General features: G+C 43.0%; 1 protein-coding gene across 2 annotated transcripts in view; it reads left to right on the top strand.

Moving 5' to 3' along the window:
- meis1b (Meis homeobox 1 b) overlaps positions 1 to 13,983 on the top strand; it is a 78,124-nt gene extending 64,141 nt beyond the window's left edge. The window contains exons 10-13 of one of the 2 annotated variants that reach the window (XM_085182318.1): positions 4,484 to 4,542; positions 6,329 to 6,418; positions 7,055 to 7,152; positions 12,031 to 13,983. In XM_085182318.1, coding sequence (XP_085038444.1) covers positions 4,484 to 4,542; positions 6,329 to 6,418; positions 7,055 to 7,113 — 208 coding nt within the window. In that variant the 3' untranslated portion in view covers positions 7,114 to 7,152; positions 12,031 to 13,983. The remainder of the gene's footprint in view (positions 1 to 4,483; positions 4,543 to 6,328; positions 6,419 to 7,054; positions 7,153 to 12,030) is intronic. The other variant, XM_085182319.1, reaches the window with a different exon arrangement.
- The last annotated feature ends 496 nt before the right edge of the window (positions 13,984 to 14,479 follow it).

Raw genomic sequence — 14,479 nt, 5'->3', positions numbered from 1 at the left:
GCATCTGACCCGAAAACGACACAGAGGAGGAGAGAAAGAGAAGGCGGGATGGAGATAGAGTGTGGGGAAATGAGAAGGAGGTGATTTATGAGTTAAGTCATCAACCGAGGAGAACAAAAGGAAAAACTCATAACTGTAATTCCCTTGCACACCCACATGCAGTATACTCACACACATACACACATACAGTGCAGGTACAAGCACGGGAATGCCCTGCCACCCCCGGCTGTGCATAAGAGAATATGTGAGCTGTATAATAAAATAACTAATTACTTAAGAAGATGGTGATGTTCTGGGACATAGGATGGGATAATAAAGTTCTGCGGAAATAAATGCGTGGCTTAGGCTGGGATAACTGTTACTGAATTTATGTGTGTGAAAATGTGCAATTATTATTTTGGATAATATTAAGCAAGAGTAATGTGTTAAAGTCACTTTTTTAAAAACAGCAAGTTTTGAGCAAACAAATAAAGAGTTAAAAAATAGATTTTTTTTTACATTACATGGGTGAATGAGAGAGAGAAAGAGCGTGCGCGCACACCATCAGTGTGTATCTGAAGGAAATATGGGCCATGCGTTAATTGTGGTGGAGCAGGAGACAATCAATGGTATCCGTGCAGTGACAGCCTGATGATAAGCTACATGATTCTACCCGTCGAAGCTTGCTTTCTTTTACTGCGTCTAAATCACATTGATTGGCAGCTAAGAGGAATGTGTGGTTGCAGAGTTATTTTAAGTGGCTGTCAGATTTGAATATGCATGTAAACCTCTGTCGGCGTGCGCAGAAGTACACCGCTGGATCCTGACGAATGTATGTGATGCTGAAATATCCAGCGGTGTAAAAAATATGAGATGTGTGCAGGCCGCGTGTGCAAAATTCTCTCAGATTACTAATGTAATAGCGTAAGTGAGTGTTGAGAACGTGGCGTGGATGTGTGCGCTGTATGTGCGTATTTGTGTGTTTCTGCGCGTCTCATATTACTAATATAATATCGGTAGTTGGCTCAGGAGATATGCATGTGTGAGTATGTGCGCCACAGATATTGAGAACTCCACATGAATTTAAATCAATGAGCTTGTGGAGTAACCTTTTGTATATCCAATCTGCATCTTTCCACTGCTCGTTATTAAATTATCCCCTAATTGGTCACGCAACAAAGGCAGCTGATGAAAAAGACAATTTCTTGCTTTTAATTGGGCATTTCACGTGTGCTTCGTGTACACCTGTGTGCAGCTGACTCGGCTCAGTATGTCTGTGTATGTGTGTGTGTGTGTCGCACGTAATGAGAATAGGACATTAGCAAGGGCTTGGCAGACGCCGTCGCAATCAGTTCCACTCTTTCTAGAGGAGGAGGGAGAGGGGTAGGAGAATTAATCCAGACATGAGCAATCTCAGAAGGAGAAATGGATCCGACAAAAGAGAGAAACAAACCCCCCCCCCCAAAAAAACAATAAAACTCTGTCTCCTTAAATGACTTTAGTGCCTTCAACTCTGGCATAACACGTGGCCGACATGCGTCTTGATCCACTGTGTCATGGGTGCATGCATGTGTCAAACATGTGTGCTCTTGGTGTGAATCCAGCTCACATCCTGACGGTGTTCATGTTGGATTCCAACAAATTTTATTTCAAGTCGTGTTCTTTCCTTTGCCCAACTTTAGGCGTACCACCAGTGGTGTGTCACGCCAAAATAGCCCAGCTATTGTTGTACTGAGTGGAGCTGAATAGTGCAGCTCATTGTGTTGTGATGGGAGCCAGGGGAATGAACAGGCCATAACACACAGGCCCTATAGCACCCAGGGGTCGTGAAAAGGTGAAGCCCCGCTCCATTTTTTCTCTTCTCTGGTTCTCTTTTTCTTTTCTCTCTCTCTCCATCATTCCATCTCTCTCCGAGTTGTGTCTCTCCCTCTTATTTCATCCATCTTCCTTTCCCTCCTTTCTCTCCATCTCCCTCACCCTAACCCCACCAACCCCCCCAGTCTTTCTCTCTGTCAGCTTATTAACGGTCACAGCAAGAGTGTCTGGTTTGCAGACCAGATCCCCTTGCTTTTTTTTTTTTTCTGATTCTCTCACTCCTCCTTCCCTTCCATTCTCCCGCTCTCCATCGCTCCGTTCCCCTGGCTGCTATTATGAGAAGCATTTTATCCTTTGTTCCAGCCCCCATGGTGCATCTGGCCTCAGATATAGGGACGACAGGGACAGGAAACCGGCAAGAGTTTTTGAAAGGAGGAGGGGATTTGGTGGGTTAGTCTGTAGATTCGTTGCTGTGAGGTGGGCTGCCAGTTTCCACCATACAGGGAGGGAATGATAAGAAGGGAGCAAGCTGGAGAAGGAAACAGATACAAGAAAGAGAGGCATGGACACTGTTGTTTTTTTAGGAGTCGCAATAACAACATCACCTGTAGGTCTAGTAGCAGCAGTAGGAGTAGGATTATTATTTCATTAACGCCTTTTTAATCCTTAGAGTAAATAAATTCTTTTTGCCATATTTCACATCAAGTTTGAAGTCCACATCTGCCTTAAGCCCTATTGCGCAAGGAATGAATACCTGACTTTCTAAGAAGTGTACACCTATTGCTGAAAAATCCTCCTTTGTTGCATCAGTGTATGTTTAAAACAGGTAGAAGCCATGTTGGAAAAACAAAGAGACAGAAAAGAGTCAAAGAATAAAAATGGTGACAATAAGACAGCTATGGATGACAAGAGGAGGGAGAGATCAACAGTGAGCTTGCACTGGCCTCCAGTTAACCTTGTAAAGGGTTTGGAGAGCAGAGGAGAGGAGAGCAAAGTTAAAGGAATGCTCAGGCCTCCTCAACCCTCCTCGCCCTCTCCCTTGCTCCTCCTCTCATATCTCCCCCAACAAAACAGGGCAGTGGGGGAGGAAGAGAGAGGGGGGGTGGTGGTGGTGATAAAACTCCAGACGTTCCCTCATTTGATGGTTCTCTGCCATGTCAGTGCATTCTTGCATTCTTCCCTACCTCCTTCTATTTCTTTCTACCCCTTGAAATTCCAAGGTTGTATACTTTATTGTAACAAATACAGGAAAAAATGCCCCAAAGCTTCAAGTTCAAAGGTTGACAGAATCTCCGCAACTTTTTTTTTTCCGATGTAAAAAAAATTTCACTTCACAGGAAGCTCTGCCTGCATCCCTGCCAAAGCGAACAGTTTTTCTAAAGCAGCTTGCAAAATATAATGGAGCAATTAGGCTGTTAATCATTTTATTTTTCTCTTGGTATCTGCCTTTGCCACCTTCTGTTTGTTTATTTCCCTACAGCGCTGTCCTTACAAGATAATGCAGGATACATATAAAGCGAGAGGCTTCCATTCACTAATTAACAGACGCAGCATCCTAGTGTCGTTTTGCTTCTGTTCCCCTGCTGTCCCTTCCCAAAGCTCTTAACTGCACTGTGTTCCAGCTTTAGAAGTGTAGCAGGACTATTGTTTCCTTAAAGTTCAGCAAATGCTCCCCTTTCAGAGATGAAATAGAAGAGTCCGGTGGGGTAACAGCAGGAACACATAAATCAAGTCAGAAGCCCCGAGAGTCCTCTGTCCTTTGGGTCACCGAGGGTCAAAGGTTCATTTCACAAGAGTTTAAGCTGACCAAGGCCGGAGCGCCACCTATAAGTGTGTGTGTGGGTGCGAATGTATGTGAATAAATGTTAGGAGTGAGAGAGGGATTAAGAGTGTGTGAGTAAGTAACAGTGTTTGTGTGTACACAATAAATGGCCTACTTGCTTTTGTGGGATGTAATGAAGTATAAAAGATTTTAGTCTAAGACTATATATACACACACACACACACACACACACACACACACACACACACACACACACACACACACACACACACACCTCCTGCTGTCACAGAGTAACAAATGGTCACCTGTCTTAACACAGTATCACCCAAAACAGTGCTTCTCACTGGTGGCAACATGACATGTTTCTGTCAGCAATACTTCCCACACTGCTACACGCGAAGCCAAGTGTGTTAAACAGTCAGCAATCTCAGCTCGTTGTGAGGTGGAACATCTCCAACAAGGCAAGATGGGTTAAAATGTTTCAGAGGCAGGGAAAAAAAATCGTGGCTAAGCCTCGCCCCACAAAGACCCCAGTGTTCAGGCTGATGTCTGCGTATGTGCCGAGGCTGTGCAAGTTTGTACAAGTCGTAGAGTTCTGCATTTTCAAAGACAGCTGCCTTGATTATTAAGGTTGTTAAGATGTGACTTTCGCTGTGCCTCTAGTGGGGCTTTACCAGGGATCACAGATGCTTATGGGAGAGTAATTACTCCATATCATTATTATGGTTAGCTAAGAAAGAGAGGCTGATTTGGCAATATGTTTGTTTTCGTGCTGTGTGCCATGATTTCTAGGTATTAGTCAGCATTTTTGCCTGATCTTGTCTTGAAAAATACACTAACTTTGTTTCTGTCTTTGTCCCTTCTTCCTTTATTGCCCTTTTCCTCCCTGCTCTTCATCTACTTCAGGTTCATTAATGCGAGGAGGAGAATAGTGCAGCCCATGATCGACCAGTCAAACCGTGCAGGCAAGTCTTCTATAGTTACTGTATTCAAGTCGCGCAGGCGAAAGCCATCCACACTCCATGCACCCGGAGGCCCCTCATCTGGTAAATACAGGACTGATGCCCCGACCCTGGAATGTCCAAAAGATCCAGCCCCCCCCCTGTTGTGACTGAGCACTAAAATCAAAACCAAAATGTTACAACATTAACAGCAATCATTAATTAATGATGACATGGCATTTGGAGTGAAAGCTATTTATTAATTATAAAATATAATTTGGCTGAAAGCAAGTTAATGACGAGTGGATTTATTTTTCCTTTTATCCTCCAAACAAAACTAGCTGTGTTCTTGGTAAGCCTTGCTCTTAACCAGTCCCCCCCCCCCCCACCCATCCCACCGCCAACTTTTTGTTTTTTTTCCAGTGAGCCGAAGGAGTTGAGGAAAGGGAAAAAAAAAACACTCTGTCCTTCCTCCCTGGCTCAAACCGAGAGACAACTACACCCCTTTCTTTTTTTGGGTGACCGTTGTTTGGCTTTTTGGCTCCAGACCTGTTTTTACCCACGCACACACACCCCTCTCGCTCCTCTCAACACCCTCCCTCTACCCTATTTGTGGCTGGTCCAGGCAGCGAGGGGAGTGAGTGAGCGGTTCCTCTGGTGCATGGCTTGGTTTGGGCTGCCGTAAACTTTATTACCTGTAATAGGGGTCAAAGGTCAGGGTGGCATTAGGGGCGCAGTAAAGTTCAAAGACATTCAGCAGGGCCGAGGTCTTGCTTTTGCTTGACTGACCCCCTAACAGGCTAAATCGAAGGTAAGTGGATTTCTATGAAACTGGGACAATAGAAGTGAGCAAAAAGTAGGAACCCTATCAGGTTTCACTTGTCATTCCTCCCTAGGCAGAGGCAATGTTTGGGCATTATTCAGCAAGAATGACTTTCTATTGTTCCAAAGGAAAACTGATTAGAGCGCTTTTTCGTTCTTTAAATGTGCACAGTAACAATGCACTGCAAACATTGCAGTGTTAAGTGTCAAAATTACTTAGAGAAGCATAAAATTAGTTTGAGACCTTTGAGTCTAAACTATTCTTACTTTAGTATTAAAAATCACCGGCAGTATTTTTAGGTCTTTTCTGGATTCCACAGTTCTTAACCACAAATGTTCTACCCCTTAAAACTTAGCCATTGGTTTGAGCTCTCAAAACTTTGACTTCTAAAATTCCAGTGAAGATACCAGTTTCCAAACACGCCAAATATATCAGTCTGAATTTTCCATAAATATATAATATAACATACTAGAAATTAAAGTTATTCCCGTGTTATGAATGTAAACATCTAATGCACAAACACAAACTTTTAGACGATCCCTGTGATACCCGCAGAGAGCAAAGTGCCGTAAAAAGACGAAACAACTGTATGTTATGGCCTAAAATTTAAGAGTAATTTTTATTTGCACTAGCCCAGTTGAGTCATGCTAATATGTTACATTGGTTCGTAATTAGTCAGTCTATAAAAGCAGCTCCTCAACTCTTCCAGATGGTCTAAATCTAGTCTTGAAACAACAGTCCTTGCATGTGTGCGCTAAACACCCAGTCCAATCCCTTTTAGAACATTTAGACGTATTAAAGTCTACCAGGGGCTTACAGTGGAGACTCAGTTGCAGAGACATGGAGTAGAATGACGTTGAAAGACAACAGCGGCTTCCCGTGCGTGCACCAGTCAACAGATGATCCCGCCTCGGCCACTGAGCCTTAATTAAAAGCACTAATTGACCACTCTGTTCCCTTCCTCCCTGTCTTCTCTTCCATCCACAGTAAGTCAAGGAGCTCCCTACAATCCAGATGGCCAGCCGATGGGGGGTTTCGTCATGGACGGCCAGCAGCACATGGGAATCAGACCACCTGGTAAGGCTTGCGCAGCGTGTCTGTCCCTTTCTTTCCTCTCTTGCTCTTCCCATCTTTCCTTTCTCAGCTCATCTTCTTGCCTTTGTCTTCTCGATTCTTATGTTACCAGCGTCATTCTTGACTTTTTTTTGTCTCTGTTTGCTGTTTAGTATTTTAAGTTTATGCTGTGCAATGCTCCTACACCAGAATGAGGATACACGCACTACACACACAAACACACTGTTATCTAGCCCTCCCCGAATACACCAGAACAGGTGTGGTCAATCACATTACACAACCATCTCCTTCCTCACTCCTACTCCTTCTCACACAGTCCCTCTCTCTCACGCCATCAGGTTTAATCCCAGAGTTTGTCCTTAAGCTCCTCTCCTCCTCCTCTATCCCCTGTTTTCTGGGATTCTCCCAAGTCCCTAACCCTATCTCACCCTCCACTCAAAGTCAGCAGGTTTGGATAAACTGCCAGGCTACTTAACCACCCCGCCCCATCACCTTCACACACCTCACCACGGCAGATCCAGCATGTTGTCTGTCACAGTTAAACCATCATATTATTTCGCTCGGTGTCTGCAAACCATTTCCTAGTTACACTTGGATTAAATAAATAAAGAATTAACAACGTATCTCTGTGTTTCTTAGGACCAATGGGTGGAATGGGCATGAACATGGGCATGGAAGGTCAGTGGCACTACATGTAGCCCTACTCCAGTGCGACCAATCACAACACACAGGGGGATGTAAGTAATATGCTCACTTTGTCACACACACACAAACACACAGGCTTTCTTGCCCAAGACTTTTTTGGACTTGGAGTATATTATTAAAATACAGTTCACCACGAGGAAGTATGGAGGGTGCAATTTACAATAAGATGTTCATCTTGTAGAAATATTCTCCCACAAGATAATTACAAAAATATAAGTACAATGGGAGTGTCTGTGAGATGTCAAAGGTCACTGTTTGGAAACTGGCTATTTTCCAAACTGATATATTTAGGCTTTTTTTTTTTAAGCAAATGGGTTTTTGTTACAAACAGACTCCTTTTCTTCCCAGGCTGATTTTTCTCAGTTACTCTCTGTCTAACTCTCCCACCCCTTGGTCTGGTGATAAGAGCCTTTGATCACAACCTTGTAACTCTTTGTGTATGTAATGCCTGTGCATGTGTGTGTAGCTGCTTCACTTTCTCACATATCCAAAAGCTACAAGACCTTTTTTTTATATATATGTCAGGCAGGGGAGATAAGAGAAGAAGGTTTAAGGGTGGAAAAAAAAGAATGAGAGAAAGGAAGGCAGGTGAAAAGCTGTCATGCAATATTCACTGATGATAATTACAAAAAATCTATTCTATATGAACTGTTTTGTCCACATTTTTTTTAATTAAACATGGGGCAGAGAGGAGGAGAGAGGGGTGATGAGGAGGAAGGAAGGCAGGGATGGGTTGGGACAGGGAGTTGGTGGTGCGATGGGGTGGGGGAAATTGGGGGGGCAGGTACGACGTTGCTATGGCAACAGACTGATTGGCAAAAATGTAAGCAGTTGTGGTGCAAGGAGAAGGGAGAGAGAAAGAGAGCGAGAAGTGAGCGCCCCTTAAGTGTCATAAATCTGCCGGGTTGCTGTTGATGCATGAGCCACATTAATACACACACTAACCAGCTAGAGGAGCCCCCCACACCCCCCACCCCCGTGCCACCCCCACCCCCAACCCAACCCTTCCATTCCCTCTGTCTTTCTAATGCTTGCTCTGTCTCACTCCCTCTTTGTGGTTTTTCTCACTGTCAATTTTGCTCCTCCATCTCTTTCACACAACACCTTTTTCTCTGTTTCTCTCTAATTCTCTTGCCCTCTCTCTCTCCCTTTCTTTCTCTTTCTCTCACCCCCTCCCCCCCCAATCCCCCTTCTCTTTCCTTCCCTCTCTTTCCTTCCCTCTCTTTCCTTCCTTCTCTCTTTCGCCCCAGGGCCAAACAGACTCCCACATAATTCTGGATGTATACAGGCTTGGTGTTGTCACAGTGCACAGTGTGTATAAAGTGGCTATGGGTCCAATCGTAGTAAACATCATTGTTATATGTGTGTACGTGTACGAATTAGCCCGTTTTGTACGCCATATGTGCGCGTACCTGTGTGTGCCAGCCTTTCTGGCTACATGGATACTATACACAAACATTGTGAAATACATACATGTGCTGAATGTGGGTGTTTATAACTGTGTGCATGTATGTGCATGTGTGTGTATGGTAATAGGATTACTCCTGGCACAGGGAGGGGACACAAACTAGTGCAAAAATGGAGGAGGTAGCCAGCAGGGTATGGAGCTTAGCTGGGCCTAATTGACTAGATCCAAATTAAATATGCCATCACTAGAGGTGTGACCAATGGATTTGACTTATTCAGTTTACAAAAATAGAGACCATTAACCCGCCACACAACGCGTGTGCTTGTGTGTGCTATAGTGAAAATATATCACCCTTGTTTCTGTCACAAATGTCCACAACTGAAACAATAGCAGACATTCTTGCGTCAAATGGCATATTCCAGGTTTGGAAAGCTGGAAGACACTGTAATAGAAAGAGTATGCCTCAGAATGAGACATGTGTGTCTGTTTATGTGCAAGTGTGTAAACATCAGGGCTGGTTCGCTGTGTCCAAGCAGCCTCTTTCAAGCAGCTGCTAGCCTTCCCAGCAGACCTTGCTTTAAACAGCCTCAATTTGCCTGCTGAATCTCGTAATTGGGCCACCAGAGGAATCCTCCGCGAGACAGGCAAAGCACATAGAAGACGAGTAGACAGAGGAAGGGAAAAAAGAGGGAGAAAGAGGGAGGGGCGAATAAAGAGATGGCGAGAGAGAAAAGAGTAAATGAAAAGAGGGGAGGGGTAGAGGGAGGAAAGGGAGGAAGGACGGAAGGAGGGAGGGGAAGAAGAGAGTAGATGGGAGAGGGATGGTGACAGAAATATTTCTACTTTTCTTCACAAACGGAACGTTTCTTTACAGCTTCATCAGCTAGCCATTACTAGCTTCTAGCTTGTCTCTGTCAAATATTGCTATTTTCCTTTCTAGGTCAATTAAATGTAAGTGATGTGTTATATTCTTTCATGACCAATTAAATTAATAGGTTATTACATGAGGGGGGGTGGGGGACGGTTATCTTATTTGATTAAGAGAGCACAGGTTCATTATATTTTATAAGCAATTTTCATTAGCAGAGTTGAGATTTTGTTTCCGCGGGGCTAAATTGAGCGGTTATTGTGCTGAGGAGTGCTGAGCGTTGATACAGAAGGTGTGCCTAGCAGTCACATTGCAACATTAGTTAAAACTAAAGCCAATTAGTCCTGCTTAGTGAAGAGCATTATGCTTTCCACCCAATGATGATTACAGAGCTTCTATCCCCTTGCGAAACAATACACCTGTCAGCAGAGATGAAGCCCAGCAACTGAAGCAGAAGTGAACTGAGCCTTTGATAGTGACAAGAGTGACTCTCAGATGACCCTTACCCCCTTTCCCTTCTTCCTCCCCCTTGCTTTTTCTCTTCCACAAAATTAGCCAGGGGTGGCCCCGGAAAACTGTAATTTTTAGTTTCATGACAATTAATTATAGCACAGAGCGTATGGAATTTTTCTGGGCCTGCCCACTTGGAGCTTTTCCCAAAATGTCGGGCAGAATGCTTGAGTGAACGCTGTCTGTAACCCCTTTGCTGCCAGTCTTGGCTGGAGACCCTTTGTCCCAGGATTCATTGCTCCAATCATTAAGCACAAATTTGTTAACCTTCTACGCAGAGGTCAAGATCCCTTCCCTCATCCCATCAACTACCACAAACCTTCCCACTGTCACCCCCTCCACCCCACCCTAAACTTATTTTTCTGCTGGATGAACTTTTACTATAAACGAACACTGGGGGGAAAAAAAAAAAAACCAGGTCCCAATGGGGATTTTGCGCCCCCTTGTATTGTCCATGTGAATGTGTGTCACTGTTGATTTGGCCCCTCTGGAATCCTTCTCAGAGGCTAAGAAATGAGGGTTCCAGCTCAATGTATTGATTGGCTTATTAACTGAAAAACCTTATTAGCGATGTGTGCTCTCTCTCAAGCACGCATACCATTTATTAGACCCTTGACATGTATTTACCGCAGTAATGAGGACAATCTTGTTAACCAGGGGGAGAAACTGTAAGAAGGCCAAACAAACTAAGGGCGAGAATCAACAGATGAATGGATTGTTGTCCTGTGGTTATTAAACACACAGTATGTTCCAAAAATTGCATCGTAGGTATTTAATGTCATGGAAATTTCACAGATCATTCCCTTAACACTGGCCTGTACTGCTTTTAAAGTCGCATCCATAATAGTATGATTTATGGTAGTGCCACAGGTTATGTTTCACAATAGAAAGGTTACAGGCTGGATGCCACTGGCTGAATAACTCCTACCACCCCCTCCCTTGAAAACAAGGTAAATGAATCTAACACAGCTAACATAATAGCTCACCCTTCCCTTACGCAAGTGGCGCCTTTTTCTCTTCAGGTGAAAAATGATGTATGAGGGGAATAACAATCGAGGGCCCTTGCGTTCACTTCGCCATTGTCCTACTCCCGCTGCTCCTCCTTGTCCTTTTCCCTGCCTTCCTTTGTGTCATCTGTAGTGGTCCTCTCATTTGTGTGGTGAACACGTGGACAGGCCCGGGGCATACTCAGGTGACAGGCGACTGCGAGCCTCACCTCTCCTTTGGTTTTTGACTACAATGGCCGCAGGTCCTCAATGGTGACTTTCCACTTGCAAAGATAGATTACTGCTTTTGTTGGCTTTAAAGAGAGGAATGCAGTGAGAGGTGCCAGTAAAGATGGTTTTCATTACATAGTTTTTCTATTGTATGAGCAGGTCTGATGGTGTGCAGCAGGTTGCACCAGTTTAAGTTGTTTTTGGTTAATATGTGACACAAACAAGTCTTGTCCAGGCATATTACACTTTAAAGCAAGATTAAACTGCATGCTATGTTAGTACTGACCTGAAATAGTCTTATGTAGTCATCGTTAATCAAATGTTGACCGGCGAACAATCAAAAGGTAATTTTAAGTTTTCTCAGAGTCCAGTTAAAGAGATTATCCTGGAAATGCTAAGCACAGGCCTTGGTATCACTTCAAGTCGATCATGAGTGTTTGGTTTCTAAGTCCTCTCCTACTGTTAAAGAAGCATTACTGCTGGTGTAGGATTAACTCACTAAACCTTCCAATGCGCTCCCGCTCACTCATACAGCCACACAGTGTCAGTGAAGGCCACAGTTTGGTCTTTTTTTGACCCAGATTAACACTACTTTGAGTTTGCAGCAGTTGCGACATACTATACTGTTTCAGTGTTCACATACTATAAGTGTAACGTGAGAGCAAGTATGATGTGATCCAGTGTTGTATTAAATGAACAGTTAATGTCAATTTCATATATTTTGTAGTTAAATATTTTCTGCCCATGTGGTGCAGGCAGTATGCTAACTCGCTCCAGTTTTAAGATTTTTATGACCTGACTAACATTTCCAAATATAGTGGAGTTTTTTTTTTTTTAAAAAAAACTTTACACAGAAAACATCTTTTAGTGGAAAACCATTAACCATTTTCATCTTCTCTTTCCATAGACGCGCAGGGCAAACCAGGGGATCTTGTGTCTCACAGAGGCCTATAGAGCTATGGAGGGGGACTTCCGGACTTCCTGATGGGGACAACAAATGGCAGTCCCTCTGTTCACCTCCAAGATCCAACACATTTTATTTGGCTGGTATCTGCAGCATGGGAACTTCCATGACTGCCAACAATCCTCGTCTATATATCTAGCAAAGGTGATACATAGAAAACCAAACTTCACTCCAGTCAGATGAACCCCTGTCCTGACAGACTCCTGCTTCTTCTCTGGAGGGCACCAGACCTCGCCCACCCTGCTGCTGCCCATCCAGTTAACATGGATTCCTCCATTAAAGTGATTGTGATTGCAAACGTACATGACCCACAAGACATGCTGGGCTATTTGCCTGTACCCTTGGTGAATGTGGCACCTGTTGATTTAGTCTTGACTCTTTGGCAAACAAAAGAGACTTCCTGTGAGGAGCACTCCACTCTTTGGGACGATGGAATTGGACCAAAGAGAAGCCAATGTCTGTATCTGATAAGACACTAACAAAGCAAAAGAGGTGCCCTTTAAATAATATAGTGGATTGAAACCTGGAAGGAGGGAAAGCAAGAGTAATGAAATTAAAAGTATAACTATATCAACCCCTAGTATGGGAAGCAAGTGGAGAAAGAAAATATACTGTATACTGTTGTAAAATTACGCTGGACTCTCACAAGAACTGGGAATTTAAGTATTGTAAATGCTATTGTATTGTTCTGCATATTATGTTGTTTCTAATAGATTTTTTTAAAAAAGGATGTGAACTTTTTTCTCTTTTTTTTCTGGTTTTTTTTTCTGTTTCTTTTCCACACTGTGTGTGAGCGCCGTCTCTCCATCAAATTTGACCTCCTGTCCCCTCTCCCTACTCAATCACACTGCAGTTTTAAAAGCAAAAAGTAAATAAATGAACAATTCGATCAATCCGTCATTTCTTGAAGGGCCTTTATTTGGATTGCTTGGAGTACAATACCGATTGAGATCTTTTTTCCTCTGCATAGGACACACAGCCCTTTCATGGAACACACAGCAAAAGCTGGTGCAGCTAATTGTATTTATGTTACATTGTCACCTTGTCACTCCATCTTTTTTTAAAATTATTATTATTATTTTCATATCAATTTATTATATCCTCCTCTACTGGTGGACGGTTTCTATTGGTATAAAAAAAAAATCTGATGATGTTTGGGGTAATCAAGCTCATTTAATATCCAACCTCAGTGAACTCGAGCTACACAAAATTTCTAGTAGCTAACATTTTGGACAAACAAGATTTTTAATCTGGTTGCCACTATGCTGTTTTTTTTTTTTGTTTTGTTTTATAAAGAAACTGTAATTGTAAAGATGGGGAACAGACATGATACACAACTCCTGTTTATGCTCACAAACAATCTAAAAAAATCATTGTGGATGGGAAACTAAAAGTGTGTGTCCCACAAACATGTTGTTTCCTGTTTTTCTCCATGTGTGTCTGTGATTGAGGGCTTCTGGAAGTCTATTTGCAGTGTTTTAGTGATGTTTATGTCACATGGTTGAACACTCGCATGGCCAATGGATTCTCTTCCCCTTTTCGTTTGATGCAGCCTGATAACAGGGAGAGGCAAAGGCTATGGGGAAACACCATTTATGCCACAGTCCATTCATTTTGATTTAACCAGATGATGTAATGCTGATCAACAGACAGGAGAGAATGTAAAAGTCACTGTGCGTGTCAGGATGCATGTGAGGGGTACCGTGCATGTATGAGAATGAGTGTGTGTGTGTGTGTGTGTGTGTGTGCTATCAATGCTTCCATTATCCATTGCTTCATACATGTATTACGCACATCTTTAAGATTCATTTGAAGACATGTTTCGTATGCTTTTCCTTTGAAGGGTGTATATGTACATCTGTGTTGTAAATAAATACTTTTTGTCAAATAACAGAATTCCTAACTATAGTCTCAAATTATCTTCCGATATACAGGTATGACATATAAAACACATTATTAGTCGTTTAGGAGTTTTAACAAAAAAATAAATAAGCAAATAACCTCAACTGATTTTTGTTAAACTAGATTAGTCACAAACATGTCAAATGCCCACTAAAGAAAGGTAGAGGATCATTTATACTTAAAGAACATGCACTTAAGTCAACCCTCCTCCCATTGCTGCGGATAATGTGCAGCTAATGCATGCGTTATGCTGTAATTTTCTCACACAGAAGAGAAGAGAGGAAAGAGGGTCTCGATAAGAAAGCGAATTATCCTTCATTTAGCATTAAAATTCATTTAGGTAAAATTGCTACAAACGTGTAAATGGGGTGATTAGTTCTCCCTCATGCCTTGTTGCCCGCAGTCAAAGGGCTCCGCATGAAGCCCGGCGCTCTGCAGCCGAGGTTGTCTCCGGGATACTACGCGCTTCAGGAGAAAAAGGCTGAGCCGA

This window comes from Neolamprologus multifasciatus, chromosome 13 (genome assembly GCF_963576455.1).
Source record: "Neolamprologus multifasciatus chromosome 13, fNeoMul1.2, whole genome shotgun sequence".
NCBI lineage: Eukaryota > Metazoa > Chordata > Actinopteri > Cichliformes > Cichlidae > Neolamprologus > Neolamprologus multifasciatus.
This window is presented reverse-complemented; position numbering and strand designations above follow the sequence as displayed.